This window comes from Ambystoma mexicanum, chromosome 7q (assembly GCF_040938575.1).
Source record: "Ambystoma mexicanum isolate Mex_15411 chromosome 7q, UKY_AmexF1_1, whole genome shotgun sequence".
Lineage (NCBI taxonomy): Eukaryota > Metazoa > Chordata > Amphibia > Caudata > Ambystomatidae > Ambystoma > Ambystoma mexicanum.
In genome coordinates this window covers 960,570,120-960,594,129 of record NC_090941.1, presented here as the reverse complement: position 1 = coordinate 960,594,129, position 24,010 = coordinate 960,570,120, and the positions used below count along the sequence as shown (strand labels likewise).

General features: G+C 45.1%; 1 protein-coding gene across 2 annotated transcripts in view; it reads right to left on the bottom strand.

Moving 5' to 3' along the window:
• Window positions 1–24,010, bottom strand: part of LRRC32 (leucine rich repeat containing 32) — a 161,702-nt gene that overhangs the window by 38,051 nt on the left and 99,641 nt on the right. For both annotated transcript variants that reach the window (XM_069640035.1, XM_069640034.1), the window contains exon 2: window positions 5,518–5,608. In XM_069640035.1, the coding sequence (XP_069496136.1) occupies window positions 5,518–5,604 (87 nt within the window). In that variant the 5' untranslated portion in view covers window positions 5,605–5,608. The remainder of the gene's footprint in view (window positions 1–5,517; window positions 5,609–24,010) is intronic.

The following is a 24,010-nucleotide window of genomic DNA, read 5'->3' as shown; positions in this document are numbered from 1 at the left end:
ATATAAAGCATTCTTTCCCACCTTATTCTTCTGTTCCTATTCATAGGTTACCTCTGGCTGACTACTGCTCATATTCACAAGTGTAATATCCATTATCAATTTATTTATAGAAGTGTGATATATAGATATATTGTTTAAATTTTCAAATAAACCTTTTAATTTGCAAAACAAACCTACTTCTTGGCTCAGTGGGGTCAGGCGGATTCTAAGAGGGGGGTGTTATACAAGGGTTGTCATCCAGAGTACTGAACTGGATATAAAAATACATCAATAAGGGTATTCCTCAGCATCCCAGACTAGGCATTGACTTAGCTGTAGTGTTGGTTGAATATCGCTTACAATTCGCTCTTGCATAGAATGGGACGATGACTCTCTCGTCACTTCTTCCCTATCCACCCACAACCCACAATCCAACTTCTTCTCTGTTATCGTCTTAATGTGATTTGCTTCCTCAGCTCTCTTCATAATTGGGGGCATGTTTTTTACAGAGCACATGGTCCGCAGTTTTGCTAGCAATATAAATAACAGCTGGGGCCAAAATATATGCAATGAATCAAAAGCAATGAACACATTACCAAAATATTTTGAGAGGTTTTCAAACAAACATCCTCAAATATTAAATATGAAATTTCGCTTCAATCTATTTCCGACTAAGGAGATCTTGGACATACGAACATGCAATCCTTTAGAGAACAACGAGCGCAGGTTCTGTGACGAGAGCGGAAACATTAAAACACATAACACTGTTCTGCACCACTTTGAGGTGACTGGGAACGAGACACTTGGGCCTCATCATAGGAAAAAGACTGTCATTAAATGGAGCAGAATGGTGGGAACTATGTTGCAATGGAACAGACACTAAGTTAACATTTGCATTAACTATGTACTTGGATCAAATATCCAAGGTCCTAGCGGCAACCATAAACAATCTGCAAAAGAAATGAAGGGGTCAGCACAAAGGTTAGAACTGGTTGAGGGAACATAACTTGGATAAATAAGGTCCAGAAAATATCATTCAAAATGTCAATTCTATTTTTAAAAGTTTGTAACATACTAAATAAATAAATAAATAATAATAATAATAGCTGTTACTATTACCCAACTTAGTCTTCCTTATTTTTTCGGCTGTCTAAAGATGAAGGGAAGAGATAACTCACCAGAGTGTGGACATATAATAGGGACAAAGATTGCACAGAGATGTCTGAAGATCACCGCATAGGTCCAGTTTCTCCGCAGAAATATGAATTTCCATGGCATCCCCCCATCATTTCGTGGCCCAAAATCCCGAATCCCAAAATGCAGAAAATATTATTGCGCATTTCAGAGCAATTTTATTTTATTTTGTCTATTTATTGCGCATGTGTAAGTAAATTGTGTTTCAAAGCGCCCACAGGGCAACAGTGAGGGAACGTGGGAATGAAAATAAATTAAACATGAAATATAGAGGCAGACCTATTAGGCCTTGTGAGCTTTCAGAACGTGCAAGTGCAGAGAGAAGAGAGGGGATGAGTGAATGGGCGATGCGAGTGCTCAATTATATGTAAGGCTTGGGTGTGGGTAATATATCATTTGAGGGACGTATGGTGGGGAAAGCAGGGTTTCCCCCCGCATGTTATTGGGCTGAAAGGTGCGTAAAGAAAAAAAAGAAATTGGACATTCTGGCATTCAGGATTTTTTTTCTCACAATGTTCACTTATATCCAATTTCCATGAGATGCACAATCACGCAAATATGCGCTTGTGAGATTGCACATCTCATCTGTAGGTGTATATTCCCAATGCTGTATATCATGGTTCTGCCACATTCACCACTGCGCTGTAACTCAGTCACATGTGTGAATAACACAAGTGTGAACATTTTAAGGGAGAATCATGTACAATGTCACAAGATGCACCCACATGCAGGGCATCGAGCACACACGAGTAATCAAAGAGAACATGCCTGAATGTAGCACATGAGCGATTCCAATGTCAGGAAAACGTGCATGCACAGGAAATAACCTTGGGTGGAGTCCCTGAACACTGTACTTTGCACTAATACTGCAAACATTGGCGCAGGAAAGGAGGAAAGATGGCGGCAGAGACGCCTCTCAACTACCATTGTATAGATTCTTTATTTAATTTCAAAGAAATCATGCATGGATTGTTGCTAACCTGTGTAGGGTAGAATCAGGGGCACCGAGTACACAGGTGCTCCGGGGCCCAGGGCCCTCCTTGGAAATGTCATCTGAGCTAAAGATCCCTATAGTTTCAATGGAACGTCCTAAAGATCGGTCCACCTTCACCTCCTGGTAAAATCAAACGTCAGCACCCATGGGTAGAATCTCATGTCCAGGAAAATAAATAAATTATGGCACAATACAATAAAAATTGCCAGATGAATTCATTTGGAATAAAATAGATTTTGAAATCTACATGTATAGGTCCATTCTTTATTTCACAAAAATGTGATCAGGTGCAGCAAATGTCATGCTTCCATGGCCCCTTTAATGTATTAATCATTTCCTCCAGCCTCTGTGAATAAATCTGTAATGGCTCTCAAAACTCATTAAACTTAATTTCTCTTTCTTTTTGCAAATATAAGTGCAAAGCAAAGCTCAGTCCATCGAGACATGTACCATTATCTCTTCATAATTAAAACATCAATTATTACCTCTTGTGCCGCCGAATGTAGCAGTGTGCTCCAGAGAAATATATTGTCAAAAGGGGCACAATCAGTGAAACTAAATTGAACTCAGTGACAGTAGCAATGGGTGCACAAAGTCAATGATTTGCATGTAAAATTTCTCCATTCCAATAACGACCATCTATCTATGAAAATGGAGATGTTATCTTTTTCCCCGAACAAAAGACATAATTTATAAACTATTTGTATCCCAGATGGAGTTTCTATAAAGAATATGACGTTCAAAGTATTCTCATGAATAGTACACTTATACCAGCCCAGGGCCGTCCACAAACAGCCTTCCATTCCCATAATATGGACACATTTCCCTTCTATGGGAGTGCATCTTTTGAGCTTTGAAGAAATAAAATATGCATTCATCACAGCATAAACCATCAAATGCACAAGTGTTCATATTTCTGTTTCCATCCCCAACAAATGTAACACCTATCTTTTGCAGGGAGTCATTCTCTTAGAGGGAAGCTGGAGGGTTTAGTTTTGGCAAGGACCACTTTTTGGCAATAACTCGTTACAGGTCTGTATAATCCTTTAACATCTTGAGACTCGCCGGCATGAATAAGATGAGCTTGCAACTTTCACTGAGATTTTCTGTGACACATTTACTGCTGGCCAAGTATTCAACAAGGTATTGACCCTACTCAGGTAGGATGTCCAATAACTACGCTAAAATTGGGCAGTCACTACCCTCCCTTCTGCTTTGACTGCATTGATGCATTCCATGGTAGTCTACATGTTTTTCAAGTCCTTATGAAAATATGGACTTCACCTTTGAGGTCCCTTAAAATGTATATGGGATCTAATCGGAGACAGACAAAGAAACTTAGGGAGCAATATTATGTTTATGCGATTATTCCTCATAATCCGCAGAGATTAGTTTGTCTGTCCCTCTCAGCTGGTCTTTATATTTCCGTGGAATCTACATGCATAATTGTCCAAACAGGGGGCCATTTTAGGTACAACCATGACAGTTTCAGGATTACATTCTGGACTTCATCTCTCCACTAATTAATTGTATAACCAGCACCTTCTTAGAAATTCCGAAATAGACTTGACCAGATATGAATCTCTGATCGCAGGTAGTGAGAATTGCAAAGAATATTGTTTGTGTAAAATAGGTTTTATAGCACTTGCCTTCCTTAATTCTATCCAACAATTCCTCTAAAGAGAAAAAAGGTATGCCCGTCATGTTCCTTTAGTTGTACTTATTTAATTAGTTAATTGACAGTGGGACTCATTACGGGTCCATCGGTAACTGGGTCGGTGCTACCGGTGTCTTGCCGCCAGACAAGTACAAAATGACCTGCTCCTGATTTACCGGTGCCACCGGGCTATTCTAAGTCCGGCGGCCGGGAAGTCAGTCACCAGCAATTTCATGAATCCCCATTCCCATAGAGTCCTATAGGACTCTATGGGAGTGGGGACATGGAAGCACTGGCACCGTTGCTAATGGTGCCAGTGCTTCTGTGACCGGACTGCCTACCGTGGCCGATGTGCCCGGCAGGGTCAGACCTGTTGGGCATGACAGCTCCGGCAGGCAGACCTGTAATATGCCAGTCCAGAAAAAGGGGGTGCCGGTAAGCTTACTGGCACCCTTGTTTCCGGACTGGCAGGGTCAGAATGAGGCCCAATGTCTCTTACCTATGCAGATTGATCACTGTTTTAGTGTTTGTTGGATTTTTGTAAAATGTCCAAGATCCGAGAAAGAAATCTCCATTATAGCCTGTCAAAAGCCTTTTTGAGATCAATACTTCGGACATACAATGGTGATGTAACATATTGTTATGTGTGCTTGTTCCATAACATCTCTTTCTACTTTGTACCTAACTAATAAGTATACATCATCTAAGAAAGATTCTCAGAAAAAGAATTAGCATACATTTTTTAATTAACATTCAGTCATTCTTTGATTATAGCTTCCATCAAAAAGACCATGGTTGGGTTACTATCGACGAGGGTCTACATAGCCTTTGCAGTAATTTTTTCCTGAGGTCCAAAATTGGTATAACACTCTACCAATAAAGCTCCTGGTGATCTTTCAGGAAACCATGCCCAATCCATGTTACTAAAGGGCCTCCACTGAATTTTAAAACAATCTGTCAGACTTTCTATAAAGAATTTTTTAGCAGAAGGATTTGCACTTCAGCCATATTTCAGGACAATTTTTAAGTTAATTGACCGAGTTCAAAAGGTAGGCACATTTCACTTAAGAAAATGGAATCAACATGGTACATAACAGCAGCAAGGTCCTCCTGGGTTTATATAGTCCAATAAAGACTGATTGTGCATCTTTGACTTCAACTTTGCCTCAGGTCCTACAATTATTGAACAACAGACAATGGCCCTCATTACGACCCTGGCGGAAAGGGGTTTACGCCGGCGTAAACCATGGCGCCCCTTTCCGCCTGAGTACGAGTTCCCGTAGCGCCATGGTGATTTTTACGCCTGCTTTTTGCAGGCGGAAAAATCCATGGCGCTACGGGACTTGTTGTTAATTACGCCACCGTAATTTACGGTGGCGTAATTAACGCCTTCCCCACTCCCATTATACCCTATGGGGCAAAAATGGGAATGGGGAAGGGTAAATGGGGATTGGGGACTTACCGCCCCGCCAAGGTCGGAATGGGGCGGTAAGTCCGCCAACCACCATGGCGGAGTTGGCAGCTTAGCGCCATGGACCATGGTGCAAATTGCACCATGGTTCTCCGCCAGGGTCGTAATGAGGGCCAATACAAGGAATAGTTGCATTGCTTAATGTGTGCAGAAATTAGTTGACTACAACAATCGTAATGTTAACAGATGGGACAATAAGAGTAAATTATCCAAAGCACATACCATCTCACAGGGCGATTCCTCCCAGGGCCGATATGTAGATATCCCTCCATTCACAACTGCCAGGAAGAGTAGAAGGTACAGTCGCATGGCTCTGCGAGATAAATAAGTTCCTTTACATGTCAGTATACGGTAGAACATGCATTGCATTACAGGTCTCTTAGGACATTGAAATGGCTACATGTTTCAGTGCTAACGGGAAATACAATAATTGTTTTCGTACATCACAAAAGCATGGACACTGGCCTGATGGCCGGTGCAACAGGATCTTTGACAGCTGAGAACAAATATTCATAAGACGTACAGTCCATGCTCACTGGGTATACTCCTCAAAAAGTGTAGGGGTGGGAGAACATATAGGGACATGGGGATCCTTGATTTCCAACTCATTCGATTTCCAGGAGTTTCCTCTGGGCAAGATAAAGTGCCAGAGGGTGCAGGAATGGCAAGTTACATCGTTTGCGATATAAATAGAAAACATCTATTTCAAATAAGAAAAAAAGGATAGGGTAACCAGGAATACTTATTTACTTATTTATTTAAATTTGTATAACGCGCCACACGCGTAACAGGCTTCAGAGCGCACAGAAAATACAGCTCTACATTTATGTTTTTCTGATTTTGTTTCTATATTTTGCTTCAAAAACGAAGCATACCTTTGCACAAATTCAAGTAGGCAAAGGAGCACATACATCAAGAGAAAATATAAATGAGTGAGGTACTCGAGCGGTCCTTTCTAAGGCTTGTTAATTATAAACTTTCTCCTTTACAGAGTACATTATAGATTGCATTTTCATTTGTGATGCCAACGTTTTGGAGCCTGCTATAAGAGAGTGTGTGAAATGTCACAGAGAATAAATATTATAAGGTTTGCTCAAAAAGTGCACTGTTTTAGATACAACACTGTCTTGCCTTTTAGAAACACTTTGAGGTTATGAGTGTCAATTCATCATTTAACTTGAAATTTCAGTTTTAATTTTAAGTTGAAGGAAAACAAACGTGTCTTGTGTAACCTTAGTGTACATGTTTACTGTTTCAATCTACACAACAACACAGTTAGAGCGCCAACAATCTAATCGGTAAACATGTGCTTATCAGGGCCCTGATTTTGACTGCCCCAGACATGAGTGTGCAGATCTGAATAATGGAAGAAGTCAGCACCAACAGGAGAAAAACATTCTAAGAAAAAGATGATATAAGCAATAATACTGGTTTTCATTGGAGAATTGGATGATAATATCAGTAGACTAAATTTTGGACATCACATATTAGTTGTATTATATGTGTGAAGATTAGCAATTCAAGTTGAAAGTAGCCTAGAAGGAGCTCACTAGAGGTTGCAGGGATTTAGTGTGACCCCAGAAGCGAAACACGTGTCGGCATATTGTATTGATTTTTCTATACTGTTGCAAGATATTTGGTATAATGTGAATTTATTGTAAAACATTTGCCATATCTGGCACAATTACTAGGCAAAGTCATTCATAATATCAAATAAGAATAGTTGTGTTTACATGTTCATTGTTGGTGCACAAAGGGTGTTGTTGTGCAGATTGAATTTGTTTGTGAAAGGACCTTTTCAGGTGTGGTCCTGACAGACCAAGTGCAGCCTTCTCACAGCTATGAATCGGATTAAGTGTACATGAATTTAATTGATTATTGAATATGTATTGCGAAAGCTAGGTCATTTTGAGGAACCTGAGATATTTTTGTTGATGTTTACTGTTATTGTTTAAGATATCAAGCTAACTTGACCAAAGCGCCCGATGAATCCTGGAGTAAATATTAAGGTGAGTGGATATTGCTAACTGAACCCCATCATGAATAGCTACTTAAATCTTCCATTTCCATGACTATAGCTGTAGCGACAAGAACTAGCTTCTGATAGGAGGCCCTCTGGTGAGCAGATCATGTGACTCCATTGGTCAGATATCAACCGGATTGAACTGTCCAGTGTTATAGGTGTATTCAGGTTTACAGGGTACTGGGGATTACGGGTCAGATGATGACTTGTTTGGCATTTAGCGTGGAATGGTCTTTCTTGGGGGGGCAACCCTACCTGTGAGTGGAGCGGGTGAGGGCAGTCCCCTGGTCTTCGCTCAGGTGTTATGTGGCTTTTAATGTTGGCGAGCCTATTAAACTGGAGTTGGGGAATATGTTCCTTGTTGGCGCTTGTGGTAGTCGGATTTTTGAGGGACCTGCTTGCTGTGTGGAGGATACAAGGAGAATGAGTAGCTCGAGGGAATGTGTCTCTGCCAATGGACGCTTTCAGGTTCTTCTCCCAGGAATGCAAGCAAGCTGAAGCTGACATTTCGACCATATGTCCAGAGAAAGGGACCTTTTGGGGTTTGGGGGATACAAGGAGCATGAGTCAGCATGAAGGAACATGCCCCTTCAAAGCAGGATGTTCTGAGGGTATTCTTTAAGGGTGTGTAGGCAAGCTGAGATTTGGATTACGTGTCCAGAGGATGCTCGTGGCCTCAGCTCAGTACCATAATGGATTTTATTCATGCTTGCCCCCCCCCCCACCCCACGTTTCTATTTAGATACACTAGTATTAATGCAATGACTTTAAAGGAGTGGGCTGGCATTGCAGATGGAAGAAGCATATCCTGGGCACCAGGTACAAAAAAAACATTGTATCGAAATGGAAAATATGCAGAACAGTCAACTTTATTGAATGCAAACCCTCTTTATTCATGCACAAATATGTTGGTTCACTGGAAAGGACGTCTCTTTCTTGTGGCTCTGCGCAGGAAAGGGACCCAAATCTAGTTAGTGATCATTTTGAAAGAAACACAGAGCAGCATGAGCTGACGTTACAAGCCTCTGTAGTAGGACAATAAACTTTAATTGGCTTCTAGTCAGAAGCTTTATTATTTTTGGGAATGTTCGCTGAACACAGCCCCATTGTCCCCACTGACTCGCAGGGAAGTTCTCTCATCGTGGAGGAATTGCCCTATGGGTTTTCTTTAGGTGTGTCACAAGCCTCCCATGAGAACCGCTACAGAGGGGTTGCGGAGCATTTAAAGAAAGGAAACAGTAACTCATATGGCATTATTGCAATCATCATTCAGAAAACCTTCTGCTAAGGAACAGTTCCAATTAATGGATCAAGAATAACTTCACCCGCCCTCTGCTTTTCCTCGTAGAAACACAGAGGCACATTTGGTGTAGTTGGAGTTGGATTGACAAAGTAGACTTGGGGATCATTCTGAGTTGGACGGTAAGGGTTAACGGGCAACGGTAAGGATGCCGGTGCCGGTAAACGCTTACCGCCCAATTCCGAGGTCCCTTAGCGGGAACCGCAAAGGACGTGTGTTCAGACCACACGTCCTTAGCGGGTCCCGTTAAGGGACCAGGGCGCTAATTAAGGGCCCGCTATTTGCGGGCCCGTAATTTGCGTGTTCCCCATTCCCATTGAGCCCTAAGGGGGCTCAAATGGGAATGGAGAATGGTTTACTGAATGGGGACTTACCGGGTCCTCCAAGGTCGGAATAACCCGGTAAATCCCCATTCAGCTAGACAGGACCCGGACCCGGTATTGGAGGCAGCCATGGCTGCCTCCAATCTCGGAATTACCCCTTGTTGTCAGAGCTAGCAATGATTGTGAAGTTTGTAGTAAAGATATTCTAATGATTATACACTCACCTATTTACACGCCCTCCATTTCCTATAGGAAACATTGATGGTACGCCAGTCAGTGTTCAGCTTGCATGACTGGCCTCATGCGCCATTTATTGTTCAACTTGCTTAGGTGCATCCATGCATTACATATTCGTTTTACCTTGAGGGCAGTTTATAATGTCTCTTTTTGCTCAGTAGAGGAATAGGGAAGCATTTCAGTGACCAGTCCTCTCACGCTCTGCCATTAGTCTGCAACCTTTGGCCCACCAGATTTTGTATACGACTGCCAAGATCTGTTACCATTGACTATGCTGGCCAGGGTGATGGGAGTTGCAGTCCTAAACATCTGGTGAGCCAAAGTCTTCAGACCCCTGCTCTAGGGAGAGAGGACTGTAGAGATTCTATTGCGATAGGTTTCAGCTTGGGCTTTCAGGTTGGGTCACAGGACCTGTGAAAGTCATCAGCATGTGTGTGCCCAGGAACGGCCAGAAGAGATGCCATATCTTCTTGATTGAGGTCAAATAGGGAAATGTGCCCCCTAAAGTCTGTGGGTGAGAGTAAAAGGTAGTTCGGAAAAAAGACGAGGAAATCTGGTCCTGGGACAAGTCCCTGTTTCAAGGCCAAGTCACGTAATGGTGATTTATCAAAACACAGGTCTACATGTGCCTAAGCTGGAGCCAAGCCCCACTGCTTGTTAAAGGCTTTCAAAGGTCAAATGCTGTTGTGGTGCATTGTTCATTTGAGAATTCCGTGGCCTTTATATTCAGCTTGACCATGCTTGGCAATGTTTAATGTTTATGTTTAAAAATGTGCAACACGCCCTAGGCCCAAAGGCAAATGGCCACACAAATAACAGTAAGACAAAGGAGGACCATAAAAACAGATACAAACAATAATAAACGAAAAACAAAAAAAAGGCATAAAACAACCAGCAGGAGTCATAAAATTACTAAAGCCACTAAGAATGAATGAAAAAAGCACAATAAGATTGGCAGGATAAAACTAACCAGGACAAACTAGACACTTCAAGTAAACAAGAATGTCTTATGCGCTTTCTTGAAGGGAGAAAATGAAGGGTCCAATTTTAGCGTGCTAGGCAGCTTATGCCACAAATGAGGTGCTATAAACTTAAAAGAGCACTTCCCTGCCCTCTCCGGTTTCACCCATGGCACCACTAACAGATTGCCTTGGCTGGATGTCAGCAATCGTGAATGTTGCTTCTCCTGAATCCCCCTTCTAAGGTAGGCTGGGCTTCTGCCATGAATGCATTTATGTGTGATGGACAGGATTCTAAAGTTCGGGCGCCAAGCATAAAGCCCTCCGAGCAGTGTGCCCTTGTATTGAGGTTAGACACTAGTCTAACCGCACTGGTTTGTAGAACTTGAAGTTTAGCAAGGTTTCTCTGCACAGAACCAACAAGAAGGCTGCCACAGTAACCAATTTTGGTGCCAATTATAGATCGAGCAAGAGTGCCACAATTCTCCTTACAGCATTGACTAGGTCCTGCATAGATAAGGGAGAGTCCAGAAATACACCCATGGTTTTAACCTGGTCGAGGACTGAAATGCTACAGCCAGCAATAAGACATGTTTGCACAAGTCAGGAAGCTTGGATAGTCTTTGCTGGGCACCAACCAGAAGAAGATCAGTCTTTGCATCATTTAGGGATAGGCAATTATGAGCCCTCCAACTTTGAAACACGATGAAGACATAATTTACTCTTGTGGCGTCTGCTGCATAGTCACCAGTAAGCTGAATCAAAATGTGTGTGTCATCAGTATAATTTGAGTAAAAAATGTCCTGGTCATTTAAAACCTAAAAAGATTAAAAAGAGTGGGCGAGAGACAACAGGGGGTGCCATGCATTTTTTATGAAGGGCACTTGCTGACCTGCTCGATAAAACCCAAACAGCTGCTTATTCTGATGACAAGGTGGTGGACTGAACTCCATTATGCAAAATGTTAAAATCCACAAGATTGAATGCTGCTGATAAATCCAAAAGGACAAGAAGGGAGATCTGACCATTAAGACTAGGAATTATTGGAGACACTGGGTGTGATCAGGTAGAGCAAAGCAAATAGAGTGAATCATCTCTTACACATTCTCCTCCATCCCACATGGGCACAGCCATCACTGTCACAGTCATGAAATATCTTTGCTATGTGCAATGGGGCCCTGGAGGGGAAAGGACAATTACAAGTTCAAACAGACGACAGGAGTGTGCCTTGGCTCGCCTACACCTTTCCCTGTATACCCCTACATAAATACCTCCGCTCTTTAGCCCGTCGCTCCTCTACTCCTACCTCCCTCAGGGTCAGTCATTTTTCAAAGAAACGTGCTGTGGGTAGATCTCTGTCTTTGGCTGGGGCCTCCCTTTGGAACAGCCTCCCTGCCACCTTGAAATTTGAGGAGAACTTTCTCCGGTTCCGGAAGCATCTCAAGACCTTCCTCTTGGCTTCTGCCTTTGCCCCTCTTATCCCCTGCTAATCTTTTTTTCTCTCGCCGGCACCGTGCACCTGGCCACCCTCTGTCCTTCGGGCCCAGGTACCTGCTCACCCTGCCACCCTCCTGCACTGCCTCCGGGCCACCACTTGCATTGGGGTCTGTAGCTGTACCCATACGGTCCCCTACCCACTCTTCTTCTGCACTTCTCAGATATTCCCTATCTGACTAACCCAGCACTTGCCACTTGCTGGCTGCACTACCACTGTTTATCGCCTTTATTTATTTATTTATTTTACTTATTAATATTTATTCTGTTCTCTCCTCTGTTCCGCACTTTCCACTTCTCCCCCTTCCATGCACTTCCCCCTTTTCCCTCTCCCATGCACTTGCACATTCTTAATGTTACTGGGCCTAGTAAGATCGTTGTTTTTGTTTCTTGCCTGTTCCCCTCCCTTTGTCTGGTTGCGCTCTGAAACAATATACTTAAAAAATACTATTTCATTTTCATTTCATTCATGATATTGCCAATTCAATATTCGCATTGTAGTCAGGTGCATCATCAATGGATGGAATACATATAGGCATGCTTTTATTTGCAGTATTTGTAGTCCAGTTGGCAAAATCCTCTAGTGGCTTACAGTGCCAAGTGGGTACCTTCTAGAGCATATGTACTGCTATAGGGCTTACGATTAACATTACCAAGACCAAATCAATGGCGTGTCACTCTAGATGCCCATCAAAACACGTTCAATCGGTAAGATTGAGCAGTCTAAGAACAAGTAGATGATTGTACCTCTGTAACAGTGCCACAATGCCAAAGGGCTGTTGTGCGCTTTAGCAATGCTAATAAATAAATAAATAAATACATTGTGACTATCTGGGAGTAGGTCTGAATAATAAAGGGACTTTGGGGCCCAATTGTCAAAATGCAATGTTGTTAGGAAATATTTCTCTTTTGCCAACTTTCCCTCCATAGTTCTATGGACCCCCAAACTTGTGGCTTTTGTTTTTTAACCTGTTTTGACATTTTACCGGGAAATAAAGGCTTCAGCTTCACTCCCATGGCCTTTTTGCTCATTTTGTTATTGGCAAACTGATCAGTCCTTCAGGCTATCAGTTCTGGCAAACTATGTTTCCCTTTTGTCTTTTTATATTCTACCTTGTTGGTAACTTTATACCATTGCACATAGCATCTTATAATGCAGTGTGGATATATTTATATCACCTTAGTCTTTTAAACTTTGGATTTCTGGTTACTTTGATATGTGCCTAAAGAAAAGCTGGTGGCAGCAATGATATGTTTACCCTTTTTGTGTTATTTCTAGTGTGCACATTTGCCTTTATCGGTTATGGCTACCGAACGTGGCTAGTGCCCTAAAATGTCCATGTCATGAGATTTTTGCTTGTTCTTTGCCCACATTGTTGTTTGGCCTTCTTCCTGCCTAGCCAGGTCAGGAAATCCCATATAAGGTCATGCACTTACCCAGGAAAGCCCCAGCATTCACAAGCTAATTATGCCTTTGTGTGTGTGTGGCCCAGGAAGAGGGGGGGGACTGTCTGGTCCCACCCCACTTCCATGGCGCTTGAAAACTTGAGGGTGGGACATGAGTAAAACCCACAGTGGTCCCTGATTGTACCACTGCTGGCTGTTTGAATGGTGCAGATCTTTACCATTGTTGGCCTTGGAGTTGCTTCTAGACAGAATCTTAGTTAAGAAGAGGTCTCCTGCAGCCTTTTCTACAGATCAGCTTTGGAGCCAACAGTTCTGTGTAGAAGGACAGCTGACTGAAGACCTGAAGTAGACTCCTGAAGAGACCCAGCTTCCCTTCCTGTGTCTGGACCAGTGAAGCACTATTAGACTACCTGATCTGCAAAGGCCATGAGTGGTGCTTCAACCCCTGCACTGGTGGGACCAACCAGTCTGAACATGTCCTTAGGATCCAGATGTCCTGAGCCTTTGGAAGTGTCCCTGGACCAGCATGTGGACTGATCAGCTCTCCAGTTGGCTACCTCACTAGAACTGTCACTGTCTGGGTTTGCAGCCAGATCTTTGGTAGTCATCAGCTTGTTGTGCAAGTCAACTCCCTGCTGAATTTCAGCCTCCCAGATTCAAGGAATCTTGCTATGGAAGGTCTTCTTCAACCATGACTGGAAGGATGCCTGCAGCTGACTATGGGCCTCATTATAAGTTTGCCAGTCCAGTAACAACGGTACCGGTAAGCTTGCCGGTACCGTTGTTACCGGACCGGCAAACTACGAGTTCTGCTTGCGGGTGCCTTCCTGCCCACCAGGTCTGACCTGGCGGGCATACCGGCACTCGCGAGCAGAGCATGTCGGATGCACCGGCACCATTGTGAATGGTGCCGGTGCATCCGACCTCCCCATTCCCATTGAGCCCTATGGGGCTCAAAGGGAATGGGGAGCATTTTTTTCCGGCACCCATGAATGGGCAATTATTGGGTCCGGCGGGGCCATAATGACCCGGTAATTGTCCATTCGCGGGCGCCGGAAAAAAAATTATACCGCGGCAGCCGTGCCTGTTATACCGGCACTGCTACCACCGGTATTGTAAGGAGACCCTATGTGTTCAAGACCATCGCCATCTGGGAGGTGTTGAGAATACTATAGTACTATGTATTCGTCCAAAGGAACACAATCAGAGGAGGATATCCGGCTGTATCTAGATGGGGTGGAACTATACTGGCTGTCTTCAGAGCAACAGGAGTACTTGGAAACGGAGGTGACGCTGGAAGAAATCATGGGAGTGATTAAGAAGCTGCCCGGGGCTAAATCTCCAGGCCCAGATGGTCTCACTGGTGAATTTTTATAAGGCCTATAGCAAAAGGCTGGCCCCATTCCTTCTGCAGGTATATGAGGAGGCAGTTCAGACGGGCACCCTTCCGCCATCCCTTAGGGTAGCCACGATTACGATCTTACACAAGGAGGGGAATCCGGTGGAGAGTTGTTCCTCGTATAGGCTTATATCCCTGACCAATGCAGATAATAAAATCCTGGCTAAATTGCTGGCATAAACGTTCCTCCCCTTTATGTGTGAGCTAGTCCTGGCGGACCAGTCAGGGCTTGGGGAGGAACACCACCTTTGGGCTCCAGCGATTATTTGGCCTTCTCGAGGGGGTGAGTCAGGACATATTAGATGCTGAGAAGGCATCGAATCTGCCCAGTACCCTCTGGCACATGGGTTTGGGACACAGGTTTTTGAAATAAGTTGATCTTTTATACACCTCCACTGTGGCAAGTTTGGCTCTAAGCGGAAAATTCGCAGCACTTCTGCGATTGGAGAAGGGGACACATCAGGGTTGCCCTCTCTCACCTGGCTGCGGTGCTGAGAGAGCGCGATCGGCAGAAGGGTATATAATTGCACTCTCATAAGGTCATACTCACTCTATGCGCAGAGGACAATGCCCTATTTTTGAAGGACCGCCGACAAAACCTTAACCCAGTAATTGCGCAGATAATACACTTTGGAGAAATGTCAGAGTTAAACATCGATTGCAATAAATATGTGATTCTCCCTCTCACGGCCGGGGTGGAGACCTTTGACGATGCTTTTGGGTTTAGGTGGGAGACCGTTCACAGCAGATATCCGGGTATAGAGGTCTCGAGAGACCATGATATTCAATTTAAGGAGAATTACAGCAGAGCGGTGGACAAACTGCAGGAGCAGCTAACAAGGGGGAGGGACTCCCCCTTTCTCTAATGGGCCGTGTTGCGGCTATCAAGATGGTGGTGCTACCCAGATTTCTTTATTTATTTTTTAACCTCCCGATAATTATCCCAAAATGCTTTTTTAAGAAGTTGCAAGGACTGTTGGTGGGGTTCCTGTGGGTGGGGAAGATCCAGAGAGTACAATGGGAGGTTCTCATGCAGCCATATCGGGAGGGGGGGTGGGCCTGGCGCTCCCAAACTTTGAACACTACTGGTGGGCGGCATAAGCCCATTTCTTGTCATTCTGGTATGAGGAGATGCCCAGTCCATCCCACGTTTAAATTGAACGGGTGATAATGGCCCAGAATTTATTACGGTGGCGATCCAGGGTAGGACCAACCAAAGGGGAGGGATTCGGGGTGATGGCTAGTATAGGTGTGGCATGGCGGGGGATGGCGGATTACCTAGGGGTGAGCGTGCTGTATGTCTCCGGGATTTCCAGTAAAGTACATCCCTGGCTTGAGGGTCTCCAACCAGCGGGTATACACAGTATTACTGGATAAGCTGGGGTGACGAAGCTGGGTGACATTTATGTGAGCAATACCTTTTTGACCCTGGATGACTTTAAGCAGAGGGAGGTACAACTGCTGTGGAGGTATTGCTCTATTTTAGAATTAAGAATGAGTTCAGGGCTTTTCTCCCAGCTTTCCCACAGCAGCTGCCTACCTTTCCTTTGCTGTATGCGGTGATGGAGGCACGAGGTGCAGGGCGGCTGCTTTCCCAGATTTATGAAAAGATGACGACTGATGCCCTGCATGCAGAGGAAGGGGTGAGACCGAGGTGGGAGAGGGCACTTGGGAAGGGGTTTGGGGATGAGGCATGGGATTACTTCAGGGCCCAAACCCCTAATGTGTTGCTTAATGCCCAGCATAATCAAATCCATTTTAACTATATGCACCAGACCTATTATACGCCACTCAAGCTACACAAATATTATGCAGAGGTATCGGGGGAATGCTCTCGTCTGAGGCAGATTTATGTATTTGGCATGGAAATGTCCCCCCATCATGCAGTTCTGGGGGGCGATCTTTGAAATGCTGTTGGCCATAGTCAGAGAGGCTATTTTGGTGGACCCCCTGATGGCACTGCTAGGTTTGACCTCAGGACTGGCACGACCATTAAGGCGATTGGCAAGGGTTGTTATTGATTTTGGCTCGCAGGCGGATAGCTATTACCTGGTGGAAGGGTCCGGGGCCAAAAAAGGAGCAATGGCTGGAGGATGTGGCATATTGTTATGACTTAGATGTGGCTTTCATTCGTACACTACCACTACACGCACGCCCTCCAGATATCTGGGCACCGGATGCCCAGTTCTTGTTGGCGGAGACCAGAACACCGGCAACGCCGGACTAACGGCCCCAGGCACCCATTTGGTAAGCGGAGGAGAGGTATGGAATGGGGAAGGTGGGTGCTGGGAGGTTTTCAGTGGCAGGAGGGATGCCCTGGATGACTGGGGGCACAGCAGACCTGTAACTGATGGTTTGGCCTCACTGGAATAATGCGGTTGAATTGGACAAGAATATCTGGAACATTGAGGATGTTGTGGTTATGTACTTCATTCCTTTGTGGTTATGGCACTCTGATTGTCTTGTTCTGTTGTGGTTTGTTGGTATGTGTTTTAAAATAAAAAAAACACAGTTTTAAAAGAAACATCTATTACCTCTTTTTTAATATCTGCTGTGAGGCATTTTTAAAAGATGTTTATTCGCAGACTGTAAGGTTTTTGCTGGAATATAGGGGAGAATCTTGGATTTAAGAAAGGGCAGAGCATGGCCGTGAATGCACTTGAATACTAAACATAAAACCTTAAATAATACGTTGATGAACCAGAAGTCAGTGGGAGTCATTATAGGTTGGCCGGTCCATGAAAAGTACCCGTAAAAGTGGCAGTCATTTTGTGACCGGCACTTTTCCTGGACCAGAAAACAACAAGTTTACCTGTGGGTCTCACTGATTTACCTCCAGTAAGAAGCTGGAGGTAAATCAGGCCCCCACTGCTGGCATTTCCAGCACCGGTACTAGTGGTGCCAGAAATAACAGCAATCCCCTCCATTGAGTCCTATGGGACTCCACTGAGTGGGGATTTACCGCCCTTTCTGCCACCTGTAATATCCCAGAAATTCCCAGATATCAGGTGGTCGAAACGGTAGGTCAGTTTGCCAGTATTCTGCCGGAATTACCAGCAAACTTATAATGAGACCCAGTTTAAGGATAATAAGGGGAAACAAAGGATCTTTTTGGTTATTTGTAAATAAGACGGATTGCAGCATTTTGAACAACCTGAAGATGATTCAGGAGACAATCTGCCATATCAACATGAAGAGCTTTCGCATTGATGAGAATTGATAAGCGATCCCACAAATCCACCCCCCCAGCACCATTTTTATTGCCTTCAGTCAGTACTATTCAAACTGTGCGGCGTGCCCCAGGGGGGGCCGTGGCCGCATCCCTAGGGGGCTGTGAGAGCCCAGCATGAAATGTTAAAAGAAATAAAAAAAGAAGAAAACTTTTCTTTTTTTTAGATTGAAAGGGCGGCTCACATGGTCGGGCTGAAGCATGAAACTGTCTCAGGCACCAATGAAAAAGTGGGCCACAGTTGTAAATGGATATTAATTCCTTTAGTCACAGACTGCTTGAATGGTACCCAAAGGGGTGCTTTGTGTTAAAATGTAAGTTAATTGTGATATTTAAAGAATATTTATTCAGCAACAATGGTCAACATGACTAACTGCATAGTGAAGTAACTCATCAAACTGGCCCACATTGGCCAAAAAAGGTGGCCTATTTTGACTGGGCCACACCAGCATTTTGCATTTTTGGTACAGGCATTGCACTATTGCCCTATAGGCCAGTCCAAGCCTGGTGGCTCATCCATAATGGTGAGGGGGTGCCTGCCCAGATGCCCCATCACCCATTATGGAGGAGCTAAGGAGCTAGCCCAGTGAAACAATGAGCACTCCCTCAGCTGCTTTTTCCAGCTGAGGGAGTGCTCCTGGGCTGGTTGAACTGTCAAAGGGGAACACTATTTCCCTTTGACAGTTCAGTTCAGTTCCCCAGCTGCATATGCTCACTGAGCCATGCAAGGCTGGGGCGTTTTGCTTCGCGAGCATTGCATAGCTCTTGGAAATGCTGGCTGGGGCACTGCATGTCTGTATGTGTGAAGGGGAGCTCCTGCACCTCCTCACACATACGGACAGAGTAGCCTGGAGCAGGGCATTTCAGCACCCACACACAGGCCAATGCAGAAGGTATGTTTATGTTCATTTATTTTTGTATTTAAACATGTGTATGCATGCGTGTATGCTTGTGTTATGAGTGCGCTCTCCTTCTGAGGCGCAGTGGAGCCCAGGGGACAGGGATGGTATTTTTTTACGGGATTTGTATTATAGATGTCCAGTCGAAAATACCATGCTTTCCCCCTTGGCACCCCAGCGCCTTGCATACACACATAATCATGTTGATTGTGTTCGGCCCAGTGGGGCCCAGGGGACAGGGATGGTATAATTTTATCATGGTATCATTTTACTGGACATCTATCATAGATGTCCAGTAGAAAATGTCAAGCCTGCACCCTGGGCCCCCCCAGAACCAATTGCAAACTGTTTGGCTATTTATCCTTTTTTTTAAAAGTATGCTCTACAATGCAACATTTTAACCCATTATTTTTTTTTTAAATTCACGGGGGAAAACCCCCAAACACCTTTGATTGGTTCGGGCTCCCTCGCTACGCTCGGTCGCAATCCCATTTTTGGGGGATATACTTAAGCCCTTCCACTGCAAAAATTCACCAGCTGTCCCTGGCCCATGGACTGTGTTGGGAACGGGATGGGGGGAGCCCAGGGACTGTGGTGGGAACAGGATGACCTTCCAGGCCCCTCGGCTCCTGCGTGCTGCTCACAAACAGGAACCAGGAATCTGCGAGAGCTTCCTGCTTCCTGTATGTGCACAGCAAGGAAGCTGAGGGAGAAGGGGTTGGAGATGAACGTGGCTTGTGACATGTACCACATGTCACAGTCAGATCCAACCCCCATGTCAGATCCAACCCCTATTGAGTGCTTCCCAAGCCCAGCCTTCCCCCTGATGGGTGAGGATCAGGCCAGGGACCCATCAGACCTGCTGTGGTGGGGCCCCTTGTGCTGCAGGAGGGCCCTCTACACCAGGAGCACCCGTTTTCTTTGCACTTATTTTTTAAGTTGGCGTCACAAGGGGATCCCCAGGGGTTGCAACTGTGGACCCAAGGGGTCGCAGTTGTGACCCTTGGTGACCCCCAAATGACGTCCCTGCTCAGAGGTAAGCAAGAGGTAAGCAGGAGATGCTCCAGGGTTAGGCTGTGTGAGTCAGGTGCAGATCTGAGTTTCTCACAGGTGTTTCCTGATTTGCTGCAGTGCAAGTCTTTGGGAATAAGGTCCCTCGAGAGCACATGTCATCTGGCCCCAGGTTTCTGAGAAAAATGATCCGACACTACATAACCTGGGCTCTCTACGATAGAAGGTAAGAGTCTCACTGAGCTGAATGATTCTCATTGACTTTCATAATAGCATGGGCTCAATTGGCCACAAGTTCCTGAACCACCTGAGCCTTGAACCGAGACTACAACAAGACCACCTAGGGAATAGAAGTCTTTTCTCTTCCCCAAAACTTTCCCGGCAGAAGCAATCCCTAAGGGAGCATCCAGTTTGATCACCTGGTCGATCTCTACATTGAAAGCCCAATTATATGCATTGAACTGTTCATGGGTAGTGATGAGATTGGTGGGCAGTCATAATTTCGAAAAAAAAATGTCGACAGACAAAAATGTCGACAAAAAAATGTCGAAAAAAAAAAATGTCGACTTTCGTTTTTTTAAATTATATATTTATTTTAGGGGTTCGGGAGTTAAAAAAAAGGGAAAAATTAAAAAAAAAATTAAAAAAGGGGGGTTGGGGGGGAACCCCCCCATTTAAAAAAAAAATGCATTGAAAAAAAAAGTCGACATTTTTTTTTTCGACATTTTTTTTTCGAAATTTTGACTTTCGACATTTTTGTTGTCGAAATTATCACTATAAACCGATGAGATTATCTCTTTCGTGCTTCGCTATACAGGCAACTTGAAAGCAAAAGGGGGCCTGTACACCCCTTCCCATTATTTCCCCACTTCCTCCTCCCCACCTCACTTTTCTCACGTACTGCTCATGTTTGTATCGAAGCAGCCTACAGGGCAGCACAAAACTCTCACTAATGAATCAACACTCAGAACAGTTTGACAACCGTTGCCAATGCAACACATGTACTTCACATTAGCAGCACCCAGGCAGTGAATGTTTTAGGATTCAGCAGAGGCGTCGCTAGGGGGGGCATTGGGGGGCTATAGCCCTGGGTCTTTTGGTTGTAGCCCCGGGCTCAGGGGCTACAACAGAAAGGCTAGCTAGCCCCCAGTCCCGACATTAGCTTAGCCCAGGGTCTTTTTCAGACCTAGCAACACCCCGGGATCCGAGCTCCAAAAGGAATCCATCCACTGATTGAGAAATGAGTAACTGCAGATTAAACGCGCCACTCTAGCACCGCCGTTCATTTCCTACTTAAGTCACCCTCCTCGGGAGCGACTCTTGCTTTTATGACACCACATCATTTCTTTGCTATAGATCTGCACGCATTTTGATTGCTGTCATTTATAACGATTCTACAAATATGTGTTGCGTGAGCGTAGCAAAAACACATTTGTAATCCAACAAGAACAATATAGAAGATTGGGGGGGGGGGGGTTCGTTAGTAGATGCGCGTGACTCTCCTGGGACTCTTCTCAATCGCCACTTGTGTCCGATACCCGATCCCCCCGCGCAGGGCCGCTGGAGCACACCTATTGTTGGGTTTTGGTGTGACAGAGTTTTGAGTTTCGTCTCGTTTACCATATGCTTCACAAGCTCAGAAACCCAGGTGTTTTCCAAGAGACAATGCTTTGCATGTCACAGGTTCTCAAAGCGGGGACAATCTCCACACCTGCATAGCTTCCCAATGATTCACACATGCCTTTTGCACTGCTCTGCTCTCTGAGGAGGGTGGCATCCACCCCCAGGGGTAGCCCACATGGCATGCACGGTCTACCCAGAGCTTTGGGTTCATTTCCCATAACACTTCTAATTGGAATATTGCACATTATAACTGAACCCAGGAAGATGCGAGATAGGAGAAGCTCAAACATGTATTTGGCACATAGGTCAGTCAGTATCACATTGAGTTCACACCAGCACACAATTATCACAGGTGACCCGAAGCAAAAGTGAATCAGGCCCATGCCAGCGTAATGTGTAAGGAGCACGGTCTAAAGGCACACTGTGCTTATGTGCGCGGATGCCCACATAATCTGGGCATTATACATATATACCTTTTGGATACCCCTATGCATTGGCGGCCTGCCACTATATGTGGAGTGGCACCCCCCTGCCAGTCCACCCGTGTGCTGTATTTGCATGGGAACTGCGCTGCCTGGAGCGGTGGACTGGCCTATAGGGAACTCTGGAGATTTCCTGGTAGGCCCCTGCACCCTGGGCCTCTTTTGTATGGTAGTTCCAAATGTTACCATAGGAAAAGGATTGGACTCGCAAAAAATGTGTAATATGGGGCCACTTTGAACATTATTTCCAGGGCCTCTTTTGGTTCCCAGCCTGCCTGTCATTTTTTCCGTTTGTATGCACAGCCCTTTGGGTTCCGTAACAGATGTAGCGTAGAATAACGAGAACCGGCGGGTTGGCGGAAGCCTGGCCAAACTGGCGTTCATTATTGCGCTAGCTGAGTAGACACCCTGCCTGATAGGCGAGGCGATCTCTCCTGTCAGTCCGCGTGTTCACAACATCAGAGTCCTCCCCTCCTGTCAGGCAGTGTGTCTATGTACCACAGAGGAGGGGAGGGCCATCCGGTCCTCCATATGGATGCGAGGGCTTGTGTGGGGGGTGCATGCAGGTTATTGTTTTTAGTGTAATGTGTATGCATGTATGTATGCTGGTGTGTTTGTTTTTATGAGTGCATGTATGCAAGGAGTTGTATGAATGATGTGTGAATACGTGGCTGGAACGTTTGTGAGCGTGAGCGTGTTTCTGCATGCACCCCTACATTTTGTGGCCACACTGAGTAGCCAGTCTAGCCAGGTAATAGCACTTATGTTTGCTTTAGCCTTGATTCAAAGCAAAAAATGTCCGGAGATATTAAGAAAGTATATGCAGACTGTCACTACTAGTGCCTTAATGGATGAGAGTTCTTATGTGGTAGTACTGGCACATACTGGTGCAGCCTTCATGGACATCTCTTGGCACAGCCAGCAGGAACATATTTTATATACTGGGCAAGGCCTTAATTATAAGGTGTTGCAAAATGGTCCTGTACACTGTTGGCGACTTGCATGTATTGGGTTTTTCATGTGCTACCATACAAAAATGTTTGCAAGCTGTGTGGCGTTTTACCCAATTTGTCACAGAAAGTGCTGCAAAAAACCCAATTTCAACCCATTATTTTAAAAAGGTTCTTCGCCCCCCGCCAGGGACTCGGGTAAGCTTTTTATTTTTTCTTCCCTCCCTCCATCCTCCCTAACCCACTTACCTTTTTGCTCCTTCGACCCCGCTGGGCAATGATAGCAGGCTCCAGCAGTCCAGCAGTGTGGAGACTCGGAGCGGGCCATCCCCACTCCGCGCCTCCACATGGCTGGAGGCTTCCATCGTCCCCCAGCGGGGACGCAGGTACGTTTTATTTTTTCTTCCCCTCCCTCCCTTCCACCCTCCCAACCCCACTTACCTTCTGCTTCTTTTTTTTTCTTTTTTTTTTCGGGAGCGGACGCGCTGGTAACACTTGTGTTCCCAGCGCGTCCGTTCCCGATGGCCGCCATGGAAAGAGAAAACGGACTCCGTTTTCCCTTTCCCGGCAGCCTTTTTTTTCATTATTATTTTTTTTTTTTCTGTTTCGAAACGCACCAAAACAGAAAATAAATGCCATTAGCACCCCGATCCAACGGGCCGGGGTGCTAATGGCAATAAGACCCTCGGCGGCAAGCCAATACCGCCGCAGGTAATGCCCGGGGGCTTCGTTAAGGCCCTTGCTACGCTCGGGCCTATAACTACGGCCCCGGGCATTACCTGGGGCGGTCCAATATATGACCCACAATAATGACCCATTCCTCGGTCTTATAAGGCTTAATTATAGAAGATGTGGCTGCAATGTGGCTGCCAAATTGATAATACTTGCTCAGGACGAAGATGGTCATGCCTTAGCTGGTTAAACCAGTAGCACATGTATTCCACACTGTTCCCAACTGGTGCCATGAATGTATCACTACCTTTCATAGCTTGTTCCATCCTTACTTAAAACATAGACTGTGCTGTGTGCAAAGGGGGGGCATAGGGACCAGGAATGCAAGCACAATTCTGAAGGGCATCAGTCCATCAGAGCTGTTGCAAGAATTGTGCTGCCAGCCTACGTGGATCTAAATGAAGTGGCACTTTCCCAACCCCTTCACTTCGAGTGGGGGCACATTTTCTGCTTATTGAGGAGTTTTGGTGCCCCTCTGCTGGTATCGTCAATGAGGCGGTCTAGCATTGTCATGCACTATCTAGTACCGGTCCTGCTATCATTCAGTGTTTAAGAGGGTTTAATAGCTGAATAGTGGTTGGCAAATCCTTTTAAAACATGAGAATCTTTGCAGCCAATGGACGATATAGACCACAGTTCTTAAACAA